The following is a 15,287-nucleotide window of genomic DNA, read 5'->3' as shown; positions in this document are numbered from 1 at the left end:
AGATAATGGGGAAATGGGAATCCTCCACCATACTATTTAGGTGCTGACCTCTACATAACATTCGCATGCGCCTACCCTGTGCTAGGTTACACAGTGTCCTTTTTTCTGGGCACCCATTTGCTCAGCAAACTCTCCCCCATGGGAGTGCTGGAGTGACCAGTACAAAACAAACACCGATACATCGTCTCTTCTCCTTGGACTCTTAGCTGAAACTGGACATCAGGCAGAATGATTTTTTCGTTCCGTGTGATGATGTTCATAACAAACGGCAGAAAAAAAGCAGGGACATTTTTCAAGATTACTGATGTGCGTGAGAATTGCTCCATTTCTGGACGAGCATTCAATAATGCAAATGTATTGCCAAAATGAGAAGGTCACAGTTCATATCCTACACACACCCTTCCATTCCTATGTACCTGTGCTCGCTGCTTCTTGTTGGGACGAGGAAAAAACCCTGGGAGAGAAAAGCCAGCCAACCACCTATCCAGAAATCCTAAGGTAAAAAGTTGAGAAACAATGTGCCTCGGGAGAGGGTATTCCAGCGAAGAGTCAAACAGAAGAAGCATATGCTGCAAGTTTTCTCCTAGACTTCATCGGCAACAGGTGAGTAGGGTCTGAATGGAACTGCCTGCAGCTGCCTTCTTCTTTGGCTGAAAATCCACCATCACAAAACAGGGTTTAAATACACATACACAAAGGTTATGGGGGTACCGTGTAAGCCTACAAGGTATACCTTCTGATTGTTGAAGAGGTCCTCTGCAATGGATTCCATTTGTTTTCGCCGCTTCTCCTCTCTCATGAAATCAGTTAAGGTGCCCTTTTCCTGATCAGACTCTCTACGGAAAGGAAAGAAGGTTTAGTAAGCTTTTTAGTGCCAAACCTACTGGTCAACTTCAAATTCCATCCGAACTCTTCCTAATTCTTTACCTGTATGGTTCTCGTGCAAATGGAATCAGGGCCCTGAAGCTGTTTCCAGACACGGTTTCCCTCTGAGAAGTTGGAAGGTCAAGAATTTAGTGCTGTGTTGGCATTCAACGTTTTGTGCCAACAAGACAACATGAATAAGGCCTACAGAACATACCTTTTTAAATCGTTTGAAGTTAATGCCTCCAGTTTTAGCTGATGCAGCACGAGCTGGCCGAAGGACCCTTTTGACAATCAGATTTTGACTAAAAATAACATGACAGGTCTCTTCCCCACTAGTGCCCAAGTTCTCGTCCTTTAGCGCCTTGTTTACAAAAACAGCATGAGAAGTCTTTTCCCTGGTAGTGTCAATGTTCTCGTCCTCCAGCACCTTGTTTATGACCTGAACATCCTCACCTCCAGCTTTGAACCTCGGAATTGCTGTTTTCTCTATGACCTGAACATCTTCCTCCATGGATTCCGAAATTTTGTCTTTCTCCAGGTCCACGTGAATACTAGTGTTGACCTCTGCTTCTCCTAAATTTGCAGCATTCGTACCGCTTATAACTTTGCCTTCTGCTTTATTGTCTGAGATATGCTGAATATGATGCTCAGACTTGCTAGCACCAACAGTATGATCAGATATTGCAGTATCAGTTTCAACGTCAGAATCCGCCACAATAGTTTCATCCGTTGTCTCTGAGGATGTAATTATGACTGCCAGAAACAAAATTAATTGAATATATAGATTTGTAGGCTTGATGTTACACAAGGAAACAGTACCATCAGAAAAGGCTTGCTATATGCTAAGTAAACTCTGAAGTCAACAGAAAAATGTAGGCTGGTGGTATACTTTAGTATATATGCAAATGCAACTGCTTAATGATATGATCTCCATATATTTTGCACGCTCTCCAAAAAAGTATATGAATGGTACTTTTAATACTTACAAGCAGGTGGTTCAATAGCAGCTGCTTCCAAGCGACCAGACAATATAGCAGCAAACAGCTTCACGTCAGTGACCTTGGCCAAGGGAGTTAGAGCACGTATCTTACTGAATTCCAGAGGAGATTTTGCAGGAACAAGAAGAATCTGTTGGTCATTCTCTCCAGTTCCAGAATTCTGTTAATTTCATGTTTAAGTCATTCATCTGTTTGCACCTCCCATAAAAAAGAGTACACATCCAACAATAACAAGATAAATCGTCATGCGACTATAGGCAATGAGGCAATCGCATACGGTAACACCAGAAAAAGTAATCGATACTATTGCCAGCTCAAGCCATCTTCAACTTGAGTTTGGGTGCCTTAGTAGTTCTTTGAAGAGAAAATTCATAGCTCCTCTAAGATATCTTCAAAAGAAAGAAGGAACATGTTCATGACATATTCGAGCACTCACCTCGCTGTCAGCACAATACTCCTCGATATTGAGATATTTTGCTCCAGCTAATTCTAATAACGCTTGTATTTTCTCTCCAAATTTATACTGCAACTGAATAATATTAGTCACAAGCAAAATGCCTGATGAAATCCTTTAACATTATAAATACGCCACCTTTTCTGATGATCCCAGAATAAAAGTATGGCCTTCTATGCAATTTTCCATGAGCTTGTTCTCAACCATCTTTATATCCATCCCATCAAGAGTCAGGTTTGGAATATATCTGGATCAAGTACCACAAATTTCATCGATATGTGATTATGGGAGAAACACAAGTTGATCCAAGAATCTATAGAAACTACAATCTCAGGTACTGAAGATTTCCCACAGCTTACTGTGTACAAGAAGGAATCTCTGCGTGTATGTTCTTTTCCGCGATTGCCTGAAAACAGATTTAAAAAAAAAACTCAAACCTGGAATATACATACGAATAGAAAAGTGTACGTGGCACAAGGGAACTAGCTGTTCATTGCCACATAAATTTAATGAATCACATCGGAGACCTCCTTGTGTACTCGTATATTCTATATGCCAGCTAGTAATGTGTTAACTTAATTCATACAATTCAAGTTACTAGCTACAAATAGCATTAGAGCATTCAAGCAATACAGCAATAGGGAAAAAGAAACATACCTTGAACCAGCTTCCCAAGATGATGGTCTTCTTTGTGACGATTGCATCGAGAAGCTCAGGTGTCAATGGAGAGGATTCATCCACAAGGACATGTGTACATGCATCATTCCACTTACGAGTAACATATGCACCTTAGAAAGATAAAGAGATACCAGGTTATAAAAATTGAATAGCAACAAGCATGACAAAACATATGGTCACTAATTAATCAACAACACTTTAAGTACATCATATAAGTGCAGATTATACTACTAACCAATAGATGTCATTGCTGCCTGCAATGATCGATCAATTCGTGCTGACTTTTTGCCATGAAAAAATACCACTATGGGGACAAAGGACAACCTGTCAGGAACATCACCAGAAGTAAGCACAAGTTATACATCCACCTTTTCGAACCAAAACAACAGTCATATATGAATTAAGCAAACAATTACATTAAAAATAATTGCATGCGTTGAAAATTGCTTCTTACATATAATCACACATCTAATAAAAGAGATGCAGAAGCAGGGAAGGCACAAGCATGTTGCAGCCACACTTTCTTTTATACTCACCTGAAGGTTGTGTTGCCAGTTCCAAAAGTCAAAAGATCTCCATCGCTAAGCATCACGTCTTCATCTTTACGTAGCCGGCTGCCCTGGGATCCTTGTACCTTGTTGACAAATGTGCCGTATTTTGAGCGGTCAACTAGACTAACACATGAAGGGCTGGCTGGAGCACCAGACTGTGGATCCCAGGCAACCATCTTTTCAACTGCGATCTCCGCATGCACTCGGGACATGGATGTGTCCGTTTGCGTGATATCGCAACCTATAGCAGGAATGCCAACGTTAATCTACAAATATTGCACAGCAATATTCACTGTATAAACCAGCATTTCTAAATCACATGCTATTATATTGACAATCTATCGTTTCTAGGGCCTGCACATACGGAGACGATACAGAACTCTACTGAAACAAGAGTACGGGTCTTATACTCGAATGGTTTAGTATAGCAGAGACAGAAGCCTTCACTAGACTGCATTTCAGAGAAATGTAGTGAAGAGACAGGACACAGACTAAAAATAGTAGGAATCAGCATGTCTGAATCCCAGAACATGGACTGAACCACAAACACAGCTATCTCATTCACCACATATGTACTGATGATCAATAATAGCATGCAGAAACAAAACCTGAGTGAACCAACACAAGCCATAAATATCACAGGGGATGCAAGGGAGGGAGGGCCAAAAGGGCACCTTTGCGGCCGACCGTGTACGTCCCGGCGGCGGAGATGTAGTACTTCTGCGCCCCTGCAAGAACCCAGGGGAAAAAAGATTAAAAGCCAAAACTAGTACAGGAGGTCAGTGAAATCGGAGCGGGGACGGGGGTTGGCGCACCGCGCGCTGTGACGACGGGGGTCAGCGCCCAGACCATCTCTGTCTCTGGACCTCCTCGCTCTCGTCTCGGGGTAGCCGGCGGGGATTTGGTCCTGATGTTCCGTGGCGGCTGCCGGAGCTGTGCGATGGTCGCCTGAAACGGCACGCGCGGCGGTGGAAGCGAGTTGAAGTGGTTCCGGAATACGTCTCTTCCAGGGGAATACGTAATACTGATTTCCCGTTTCTGCACGAGTCGGGCCCGATTGACCGATAGCCTACTGGTAACTGGGCTTGGCCTATGTGCAGCACTCGTCGTACTTTTTTTTTTGAAACATATTACAAACAGACACTCACATACACGCGTATACACTCACCCCTATAAACGCACACACGTACACCCTATCCCTATGAGCACCTTCGAAAGACTGAGCCGCGGATTGGATCTTGAAATTGACGAAGTCACCACAGGCGTCTCGCTATCGACGGAAACGCCGCCTTCCACTGAATAAATATTTTCAATCAACCATGGTTCATTTTTTTGTATATACAAGGAAACAATAAGAATTCTTGCCGCATACTTCTTTTTCCCCAATTTGCGGGCTTTGAGTATGTACTCAGAAAACGAAAAATCATGGCGATTTATAGGACGTTTTCAATGCCCCGCAAAAAAAAAAAACCCGCAAAAAATAGGACGTTTTCAATGGATGACTGCAGTTGTCAGTTGTTGTTCTTCTTAAAGGGGCAAAATCTTTGCCCATTTATTAATTAAGAAGAAGTTTAGGTTTGCTACAGGCTAAGCCAAGCTATAATCACTCTCGTGGCATGTTTAACCCAACTGCTTCGCACCTATCATGCTCCAACGAGTCGCTTCACACATTTCTATCTATAAATGTCCCAAGATGACCCGGCCATCCAAGGCACCTGAGAGGGGCACATCAATCCTGGTCGTCCGTTTCACCCTCTACAGTAAATACTCAGTCCCACTTTTCACAACAGCCGTCCGATCGGTGAGTTTTTTCCTCACCTGCTCATCTTCCCAACGAGTCTATGACGCGTGGGTTCAGCAATATGCGGGGCCCAACGGTCAGAGGCAGCTACGGGTGTTAATTCGCGTCGGCTTTGAGTCTACAGCGGCTGAACGGTGAAAACCTAGATCGGGGACACACCCAATCCACTCCCCCCAATCCCCAATCCCCGCTCCTCCTCTCCTCCCCAATCCACGCCTCTTCTCCTCCCCAATCGCCGGCTGACCTCTCTCTCCCGCTGCAGCCACGCGTGAGGCCGGAGAGGCCACTCCCCAGGCGCTGGAGAAGCGTGAGAGGGCACTCTCCCAGCCGCAGAAGGCGTTGGATGACCGCATCTCGGAGGTGGATGGAGGCGAGCGCCGCGCCGCCTCTCCACTCGTGGTGCGTGCCGAGATCGCGCTGGGAGGATCCGCGGCAGCGGCGACTGGAGGCGCCGGGCGCGGCCGGAGATAGGTCGGTGCAGGGTGGATCCGCTCCGGCGACGACGGGCTCGCGCGGGGCGGATCCACGGCGGTGGCGACTGCAGGCGCCAGGCGCGGCTCGTCTACGTCGCGGCCTCGTCCTCTCCACTTCGGATGTCGGCGCGGGGAGGCGGCCGTACCGGCGTTCTGGCGAGGAAGGAGCGCATCGGGCCACTGCGCGGCGCTCGCCTATGTCGCGGCCTATGGTCAGGATGGGCAGGCGGCCGTGGCAGCGTTCCTCCCCGGCGTCGTCTGCATCTTCCCCGCCAACATCCTTGGCGGAGTTCCTCCCCAGTTTTTCCTCGGTCAGCGGTGACTCGTGGCGGAACAAGGGTTCCTAAGACGGCTCACGCGTTGCGGAGGAGCTGGGTCGAAGTCGCTGCAGTGGGGTGAGCGCCGACGGAGTTGGTGACGGGGAGAAGATGCACAAGGAGGATGGCACGCAGGGGGTGTGCTCTTCCTGGCTGGGAGGAGATGACGTGATTGATGTATTCTGCTTTGGATCTGCTTTGAATTTGTATAATTGATTCAATGAATTGTTCACATAGGCTAATACGTTTTCTCTGGTTGTAGTGCAGGCTCAGTGTGAGATTTGGACTGAGATTGATACTGAGAGGTGCTATTTGCTCATTTATAGACCCTTCTTTTTACTATGAGATTTTTTCAACTTATTTTTGCTCCCAAATTGAGGTATGTTTCTTGAGAGGTGGAAAATCAGAAGGTGTGTATGAACCGTACTGGTTGAGGAGCATGGAGATGAAGAGAATAGGAGCTCATGCCGGCTGGGTTGTGGTATTTTTATAATATGGAGATCAGGTGGTTCTACAATCTCATCTTAGTGTATCCTAAATATATCGTTTTTATTTCTGCTGTAATCTTGCTGATTTGATGTGGTTAGTGTAGTAGTAAATCTTGCAGCCACCAACTGATGCTTTTGAGGTTTAACTTTTGCTTTTTTCTTGAGTAGGTTGGTCTAAAGGTGAAGAGCTTCAAGGCCTTGTCGATTTGGAATGTGCTGGTTGTTGATGCGAGCTTATTTGGAGCCTCCAGATTATCTTGGGCATCATCAATAGGATGGAAGCAATGGTGTAAGTTCTAATCTTGCTGATTTGATGTGGTTAGTGTAGTAGTAAATCTTGCAGCCACCAACTGATGCTTTTGAGGTTTAACTTTTGCTTCTTTCTTGAGTAGGTTGGTCTAAAGGTGAAGAGCTTCAAGGCCTTGTTGGTTTGCAAGGCGCTGGTTGTTGATGCGAGCTTATTTGGAGCCTCCATATTATCATGGGCATCATCAAAAGGATGGCAGCAATGGAGTAAGTTCTGAATGGCTCTGAATCTTGAATGATTCCACTGGACACTAATTAGCAACGTTGCCGTAATAATATTGATGTAACTATTATTTAGCTCATTATAAAATTGTTGATGGTTAAGAGGATTTGCTGCTGTTTTTGCAGCTTTGTCATGGATCTGAGCAAAAAAGAAGAGTCCCGCGAAGGTGATTTGTAGGAAGGAGGCGACCAGTACTGGTCAAAACTGTTGTGTTGGAGGAGGGTGAGAAAGCTTTGTTCCTTCTTTTTTGTTTTTTTTCCTTGTTTCGGTTTTGATTGTTTCTATATGTGACAATCCATGCTATCTTCTTTCCCCTACATGGTTAGATTTTTGGTTAAGCTGCTATGTACAATAAAATAGTGTTTCGTTGTGGGAAAGGCTTATGTTGCATTCCCCGATTTATCTCCAGCAGCAAATACATCGTTACATGTTTCAAAGTTATGAACTCTAAGTGGCAAACATTGGAAAACAAATCGGTGGCTTTATATTTTGAAAGTTGGACGCAAATCTAATTTATTGATGTACATTAGGCCGTATTTAAGAATTTGATTACCCATTCATGCATTAATACTTTGAGAAGTGTACCAATGTGTCCTTCTAATTCGTATATGATGCATGAACATGGTGGTTAGAGTAAGAATCATCCATTTGCCTCACGTTTTTCTTTTGGAAAGTAGACCACTGGATATTTCACCCGTCTTGACATGTAGAGTATTTTGGAGCAGTACTGTACTTGACATGCATAATTATATTTACTTCATTTGATGTAGATTCCAGCTCAATCCATATTACTAGAGATGACCTTCTACATGCGTGATGAATATATGACCTATAATTCTTTTACCGATTTTATCTGCTCTTTATAATTCATTGATACTATTACATTAGTATACTGAAATAAAAGTAGTGCATGTAGATTAAGAAAATCTTCATTTCTACATAATGCAAGTCTTTTCCATGATTGTCCTTCTTCTTGGTACTTATTTATTTAGCATCTGAATTAAGTGTTATGTCCCTATTATTGTTGTCCCTGTGCATCTTAAATTAAGTGTTATGGCTCTACTAGAAAACGCATCATGTCCCTTCTTTTCTATTTTTTAAGAAAATGGTTCTCACAATCTAATTTAAGGGAGCAAGACATCATCAGGTTTACTTACTGATGTGGCCTCTGTGTCCCGTGCGCTGGTGGTGCAGTCCGCTCAGATCAGACACAAGCAGGTAGTTGTAGATACCGTATCTTCAAATGAGGTAATTAATCATAAACAAGTAACTGTGCAAATTTGTTTGTGACATATCTGAGCTTGAAATTATATGTACACAACCCGCATTAGGCCTTGGGTTTAGGATGGTTTGCGACCGTGTGTTTGTTATTGAGGTGCTTCATAGTTGTCATCCTCTAGCGTTCTGGTCTTTTTCTTTTTCTTGAGTAAAGCACTCTGATTTTCAATTGCTAGCTAATTGATTCTTTTCCTGAACACAATGTGCGCAGGACTGAGAAAGAAGAGCAGATTCTAGATAAAGAGTATGGTGGAGAAGAAGACCAAGGTGATTTATCTCTCTTGTGAACACAATCAAGTTTAACCCGAGCAATTGTTTAATTGGTGCTTATTGTTAGTAACTAAATATTCCATGGGTGTTCGTGCTGGGTTGCGTTGCGATTGATTATGTGGTGTTGGATCCAGCAAAGGCCAGGGGATCTTGATGGAAGTCGGTGAGGAGCACAACACTCCTAGAGTGGTGAGAACATGCTAAAATATCTCTCTGGATTCGTTAACACATATGATGGTGAATCTGCTTCTCCTGCAAGTCATCAAATATCTCCATTTTTTCTTGCAGCCTTCCTAGATTACCAGGATTTTGAGCTCATAAAGCTTCTTCATATTCATTGTGGTTTTCGTGGTCTGGCGAGAATGGAAAGGTCATCAATTCTCCTCTGGTGCGGGGGGCTTGCATCTCCATTTTTCTCAAATTGTGGTGCTTTATTTTCAACCTCCACTTTAGGTAAGAAAAATAGAATCCTATTGGAATTCCATATTGTTGGCTGTGGGTCGATTTGAACCACGACATAGTAATAATCATGTCTCCAATTATTTCTTAGTATTGCCTTTTCTTTTACAGATGAACTGGACACGGTGGAAGGTATATTTGGAAGATTTGTATCATAGGCTGAAGTCAAGATTTGTTTATATATGCTTATCAATGTGCGGATGTCAAGCAGTTTGAGAACATTTTGAAAATATCAACCAAAGTTTGTCGACCCACCGCTCCTCTCCAACCGGTGATATTTCCTGGCCAGCACAAGGTATATGTGATGTCAATCTTTTTTTCTCTGCATTATCCCTGACTGTGCATCTATTCGTAGTGGGAATGGATCCTCCCATCTGATGCGGGATTAGATGATGGATGTGAGCCAATTTCTAGGTTTATCCAACAATTACACAAGCCAATGAAATTCAGGATTTTTTTTTGTACGCTATCGTTTTATGCTTTGTGGTGTAGGATTATAATCTGCCCTGTGTTGATGGACATAGGAAGAGCCCTCTCATTATCCATAGTTTGGCATGCATGTTTCTGGTAATTGTTTCGTTTCAATTCAAACCCGTATTGTCTGCATGTATGTTAGAAATATCATTTCTCGCTGCGAGAAAGCCTTTTGCCAAAAAGAGTAATGCCGCAAGGGCTTGGCTTAGGTTCTCTTGCAAAAATCCACTGAGTTGTTGTGATTCATGAAAGTTACTTGCCAAAAAATGTTCTCTTTAATTATAAGCAATGCCATTATTATAGAGGAAATCATCATGTTTTTTCATCATATTAGTTTAAAAATCTAAATATTTGAAAATATATAATTATTAGTTTTTAAATCTCAAATTGTTTGTTATCCTGCCATGCAAAGTCTGGGAAATTATATTATTACTACTATACTAATTTTACCTTATTCATATATGTTCATCGCTTAAGATTTCTGATCGTTTTCACTGAGAAACATGTTCACGAGTTTCTAAAATTGTGTGTCATAAGAACACCTTTCTACTGTCTGTCTAGGTCTGCAGACCTCACAAACTGTAGAAGAGACTTCTGAGACTGGACAAAGGAGGTCAAATGCTTCTGTTGTGGTTTCCTGAAACGATACCATTATCTCCAAATCAGTATCAAGGGAAACTGTTCTCGATGTCAAGCAGCAACGACATCAATGGGCTGAGATTTGGTCAGGTTTGCTTCTCCCTCCAGTAATGCTGAAATATTTTGCAAAGGGAAGGTCTATTGTCTTCCCTTTAGAGCCTCCAGTAATGCTCAAATATTTTGCAATGGTGGGATGCCTTAAATAGATCCACCTTCCTATGTATTCCTTCCTATGTGTTGCCTGCCAAAACCCACCGGCGAGCAGCGACGAGCAACACGAAGAGCCGGGAGGCTCCCAGAACTGCTGGTGGGCCCTGGTCCCTCGGGCAACGGCCCGCAAAACTCCGGCACACGTCCTGGCTGGTGCTAAGGCGTGTCACCTGACCTATACCTGATCAGGAAGGTGATGGATTGCTTCAACTAGTTTCCTGCATGGCAGACACGTAAACACTAAATCCGAGCCTCGATCGGCTCTCAGGTTATCTTGTGAATCGGCTCAAGGAGCCGATCCACCCATGGTTCGTATTGGGTCTACGATAACATGGAGGCCCTGCTTGATCAATATTAAGTTAAAACAAACTACGACGATCTAGGGTTTTCACCGCATAACTGAAACGTCCTACACGTAGTTGAGCCTGGCAGATACACAAGATAACGGAAAACTAGTCCTAGAAAAGGCCTAAAAACCAACATGGAGTTGATTCCCGGAACGACTCCTCTTGGATCGGCAAACCATACCTTACGCACTACTGGATCATTCAACCCGTTTGTAAGGCCTAACCATACGGATATCAAACTAATCCTTGGAGACCAAGGAACAACCATAATAGATCAGATCTACTGAATAAATACTAAGCAAGATGCTGCCCTCACACCTAAGATAGGTGCAAGGGCAGCTAGATATCTAGGGATAGCATAACTAAGCAAATACATCAAGAAAGCATCGACGCTAGCCCCAAAACACCTATGATAACAGTGCTACTCACCATCAACAAGGCTTCAGTACGAGCAACACACAGAACAGCGAATAAACTGATACTGCTCAGAGGCGCTTACCCGGAAGAAACCCTCGAAACAAGGGGTGGCGATGCGCCTAGATTGGTTTGTTGTGAACGTGATCGTCCTCCTTTCTCAATAACCCTAGGTACATATTTATAGTCCGTGGACTTTCTATCTCTTAATTCTAACAAAATCTACCATAATGTACAAATACACGGGCAATCTAGCCCAAACTCTCGTACGAGGCCGATTCAGAAATATTTTACGTGCATATCCTCTAAGCCCATCTCAATTACGGCCCATCTCCTTATTTGGCTAAAAACCGGTGATAACACATGCCCCCCTGGTTTTGGCAATAGTAATTCCAAAACCACTTCATTTTTTTCCTTCACCGGTTTACGCGTTGCAGAGCAGAACCGCTACAGTACCCTTCCATCACGATGCGTTGTCTTCTCAACTTCTCCGTAGTGCACGATTTGACAGTTTTGGCATCGCATCCTCGAAAACTGCCACAACATTGAATCATCTCCACTATATCCCCTTTATTTAATCGCATCCGAGCAGTTCGCCTCCTCATCCTCTTGCTCCACATTAGCAATCGAAGCCCCTTCCTCTGCAACAATGGCCTCCTCCTCCTCTGCCTCTTCGGGTCTTTCCTTCCAATCCTCCTCCTCCCGTGAGCCGACGCCGGAGTACGACCCGATAGCGGCGTACGAGGCCCTCGCTCCTGAGCATTGGGACGAGGCGGATTGGGACTTCACCGTCGAGTCGGATGACGAACCCTTGACCGCCGTCGGGTCAGGGGATGACGAACCCTTGACCGACGGGGAGGACAACCTCCAGTTCCTCGTTGACGGGGAGTTGGAGGAAGAGAGCGACGACGACGCCTTCTCCTGGGGCGACGACACCTCCTCCGACGAGGAGGAGGAAGCGGAGGACGACACCTCCTCCGACGAGTACCCGCCGGCGAAGCGCTTCCGCGCCGGGTCGGAGGACGACGACGACGACGACGAGGAAGAAGAAGAAGCCCCTACCGACGGCTTCGGCAGCAGCGACGAGGACTTCGCCGGCAGCAGCGCCAATGGCAGCGAGGACGGCGACGACGAGGGCAGCGACGGTGGCGACGGCGCCGGCCCCTAGATTAGGGACTACTAGAATAGGACTAGTAGTAGTAGATTAGGTAGCAGATCTTCCTTTTGTGAGCAATCGGCTCTTCTTGTAAAAAACCCTCTTCATCAATGAAGGATGCTTCCATGTCGATTTTGCCGATTGTCAAAGTAGGTCAACGCACAAAGAGCCGATGGCAACGCATCGGTCTTTTACCATAAAACGCTAGTAAGGCCAGACTTAGTTGCCTATTCAAACGGTAACCTGCGACCCGTGTCTGAAGGACCGAACTCAGATCCCCAAATCGCCCATCGAACAGATTCAACTCACAGCCACGCGAATCCCAGATCCCTAATCGTGCAGATTCATCTCCGCAGCAAATCTGATGGCGGAATCATCCAACGCCAACGCAACGGTCTCTGGCCTGAAGGTAATCCTTAACTGCCCATCACCATCCGAGCATAGTGCTAGAACTAATAGCAACATCTGAATTAATGCTTTATTTCACCATTAATTTTAGGTATCAGACATTCTGTTGCCGCATCCTTCTCTTCCAAATTCTCTTTGCATTGGCCCCCGTACTACCGAGAGTCCTGCCCATTTGATTTCTTGCGAGGCCAATAGAATTCCCTTCGTGAACCAGAACTTAGATCTAACTTCTTGGGCCGACTGCTTACGAGCCTGGCCTAACCCTCCTAAAGATTGGGTGTCATGGTACAGTAGAGTATCCAAAACTCACCAAGCCAAATGGGAAACCACAGGAATAGCCGATGCTTTATCTTTATCACTGTCTCCCCTTGAGAAGCATGAAAACCTTCTAAAAACCATCGGCTACTTCTGGTCTGATGCTCTGAACTGCTTCATGTTTGGCCACGGCCCCATGACACCAACTCTACTAGATGTGGCCATGATCACTGGTCTAGACGTTACATCCCCCAGCCCCTCTGCTTTTATGCTGCCAAAGGTCCCTTTCAAACTCTCCTCCAAAACAGAGTGCACAAACTGGGGTGCTTATCTTCGACGCCACATGAAAAATAAAGGCCCTGTAACAGAGAAAGAACACACGGCCTTCCTAAATTTCTGGCTGGAACACTTCATATTTTGTGGCCCTTCACTTGCTCCGACCAAGAACTATCTTTCTTTAGCCTATGAACTCGCCAGAGGCACCCAGCTTGGTATCGGCAAACTGTTCCTTGGAGAGGTCTATCGATATCTCCAACTAATGTCTGTCAATTTGTTTGCCCAAAAGACAGTCAAAACAGGAGGTCCCTGGTGGTTTATTCAGCTATGGGCTCAGCTGTATTTCCAGAATCACATCCCAAACTTCCCACTCTTGGCCACTTGCACCTTTCCAGATACTAACGGGAAGCAAATCCGATGCACTAGCTACGGCCAAGCTTTATATAGCCTTCCAGGCAGTAAACTGATCCCCAAGGAAGCATCAGAGTGGTTCAGAATTTTCTTCCAAGGCCTGGACAATCCTCTCTTCTTTCCTTACACGGAGTCTGAAAATTTTGAAAATCCAGTCTCCTTCAGGCTAGACAGCTTTGCCGATGACACCAGCACCCGGCAATTGTATTCCACCATGATCCGTCCCTGCTTCCTTCCAGTTGGCATGAGCACATCAAACAGAATAATCAAACCTGAATATGAGTCATATCAGCCGGTCGTAGCAGCCCGGCAGTTTGGTCTTGGGCAGGTGTCTCCCCATTTCTTCCTCCACCACTTAACAGAGAGCTGAGTTGCCCGATGTCCTCACCGGTCAGAGGTGTTACTCCTTCTTTGATGCTCTAGCCATTCCAGTCCCTAACAACCTCTATTTCACCTCATCAACCGATGGTTTTGAGACCTGGTGGTCAATGTGGAAGACTCATGCCTTCAGGAGAGCTCTGGGACCGTTGCTGAAACAACTTGATGCTGAATATGATATCCCTGCAGAACAGGTACCACTACTCACAAATTCTCTTGAAGTGGCTTACAATGATTTTTATAACCTTGCTCTGTCTCCTTGCAGCAACAAGATGGTCCAGAACCTGCACATGATGACGGCTCCCCCTTTAAATTCCTCCCACCAGCTCCGGTGGTCCTTTTCTGCAAAAGCTCACCACCCTTGAAAAAGGTTGTGATGCAGAGCCAGCCGATTTCACCAAAATCGACTTCCAAGATCAAAGTATCTTCCGGGCCAGCTGCCCCCCGAGCCTCAGTCAAGGCGAGAACGGCAGTAAGGAAAGTAGCTGCCAGGAAGACGTTGAAGCGCTGGAGCCCTCCTCCGGATCAAGAGAGCTTGCATGTACGTTGATCCATGCCTTGACTGATTTCGTTTATCCTCATGGGCTTCTGCAAACATGCTTTATGCTTACTAACTCTTCTCTTATAGGCCTCCACCGAAGACAACTCCAGCGAGGAAACGCAATCCAGTCGAGGGAATTCGAGCTCGGGCAACTCTAGGAAAATCACCACGCAGAGCCAGCCAGATTTGCCACCATCGGCTTCCAAGAAAAGGCCAGTTCCTGAACCTGCTGCCCCCAAGCTCCAATCAAAGCGGGGCAGGGCGGTCTACGCACAAAGAGCCGATGCATCAAGAGAGCTCGAAAGGAACCGCAAGCCCCTTCATCGAACCAAGAGGCTTCAAATGTAATTACCCTCCATACTCTCTCCGGCTCATCTTTCCTGCTAATCTATTGCTGCTCTCATCGGCTAACCACCTCCTTTGCAGACCGATGACACTTCTAGTGGGGAAGTCGAGGAAGTACTGATGCCCTCCGCAGACCTGGATGTAGCAACCTCTAAAGGTGTCGTTGACCAGGTTGCCAACTTGGCCAAGCCCCAAGCAGAAACACAAGAGCCGATCACCTCATCATCGGCTGTCCCTCTGGTCTTAGGAGCGGTACGCTCCTTTTGTTTG

General features: G+C 45.3%; 1 protein-coding gene across 1 annotated transcript; it reads right to left on the bottom strand.

Moving 5' to 3' along the window:
* Nucleotides 1–271: 271 nt before the first annotated feature.
* Nucleotides 272–4,529, bottom strand: LOC127301282 (nibrin homolog). The gene is made up of 13 exons (XM_051331502.2): nucleotides 4,364–4,529; nucleotides 4,223–4,276; nucleotides 3,534–3,789; nucleotides 3,233–3,321; nucleotides 2,977–3,107; nucleotides 2,679–2,725; nucleotides 2,458–2,566; nucleotides 2,302–2,388; nucleotides 1,854–2,025; nucleotides 1,082–1,620; nucleotides 928–989; nucleotides 734–836; nucleotides 272–650 (listed from the first exon to the last, which is right to left on the bottom strand). The coding sequence occupies exons 1-13, from the start codon at nucleotides 4,398–4,400 to the stop codon at nucleotides 591–593; spliced, it is 1,746 nt and encodes a 581-aa protein (XP_051187462.1). The 5' UTR covers nucleotides 4,401–4,529; the 3' UTR covers nucleotides 272–590.
* Between the last annotated feature and the right edge of the window lie 10,758 nt (nucleotides 4,530–15,287).

This window comes from Lolium perenne, chromosome 1, assembly GCF_019359855.2.
Source record: "Lolium perenne isolate Kyuss_39 chromosome 1, Kyuss_2.0, whole genome shotgun sequence".
NCBI classification, from domain to species: domain Eukaryota; kingdom Viridiplantae; phylum Streptophyta; class Magnoliopsida; order Poales; family Poaceae; genus Lolium; species Lolium perenne.
Note: the sequence above shows the minus strand (reverse complement) of the source record. Positions and strands in the feature narration are given on the sequence as shown.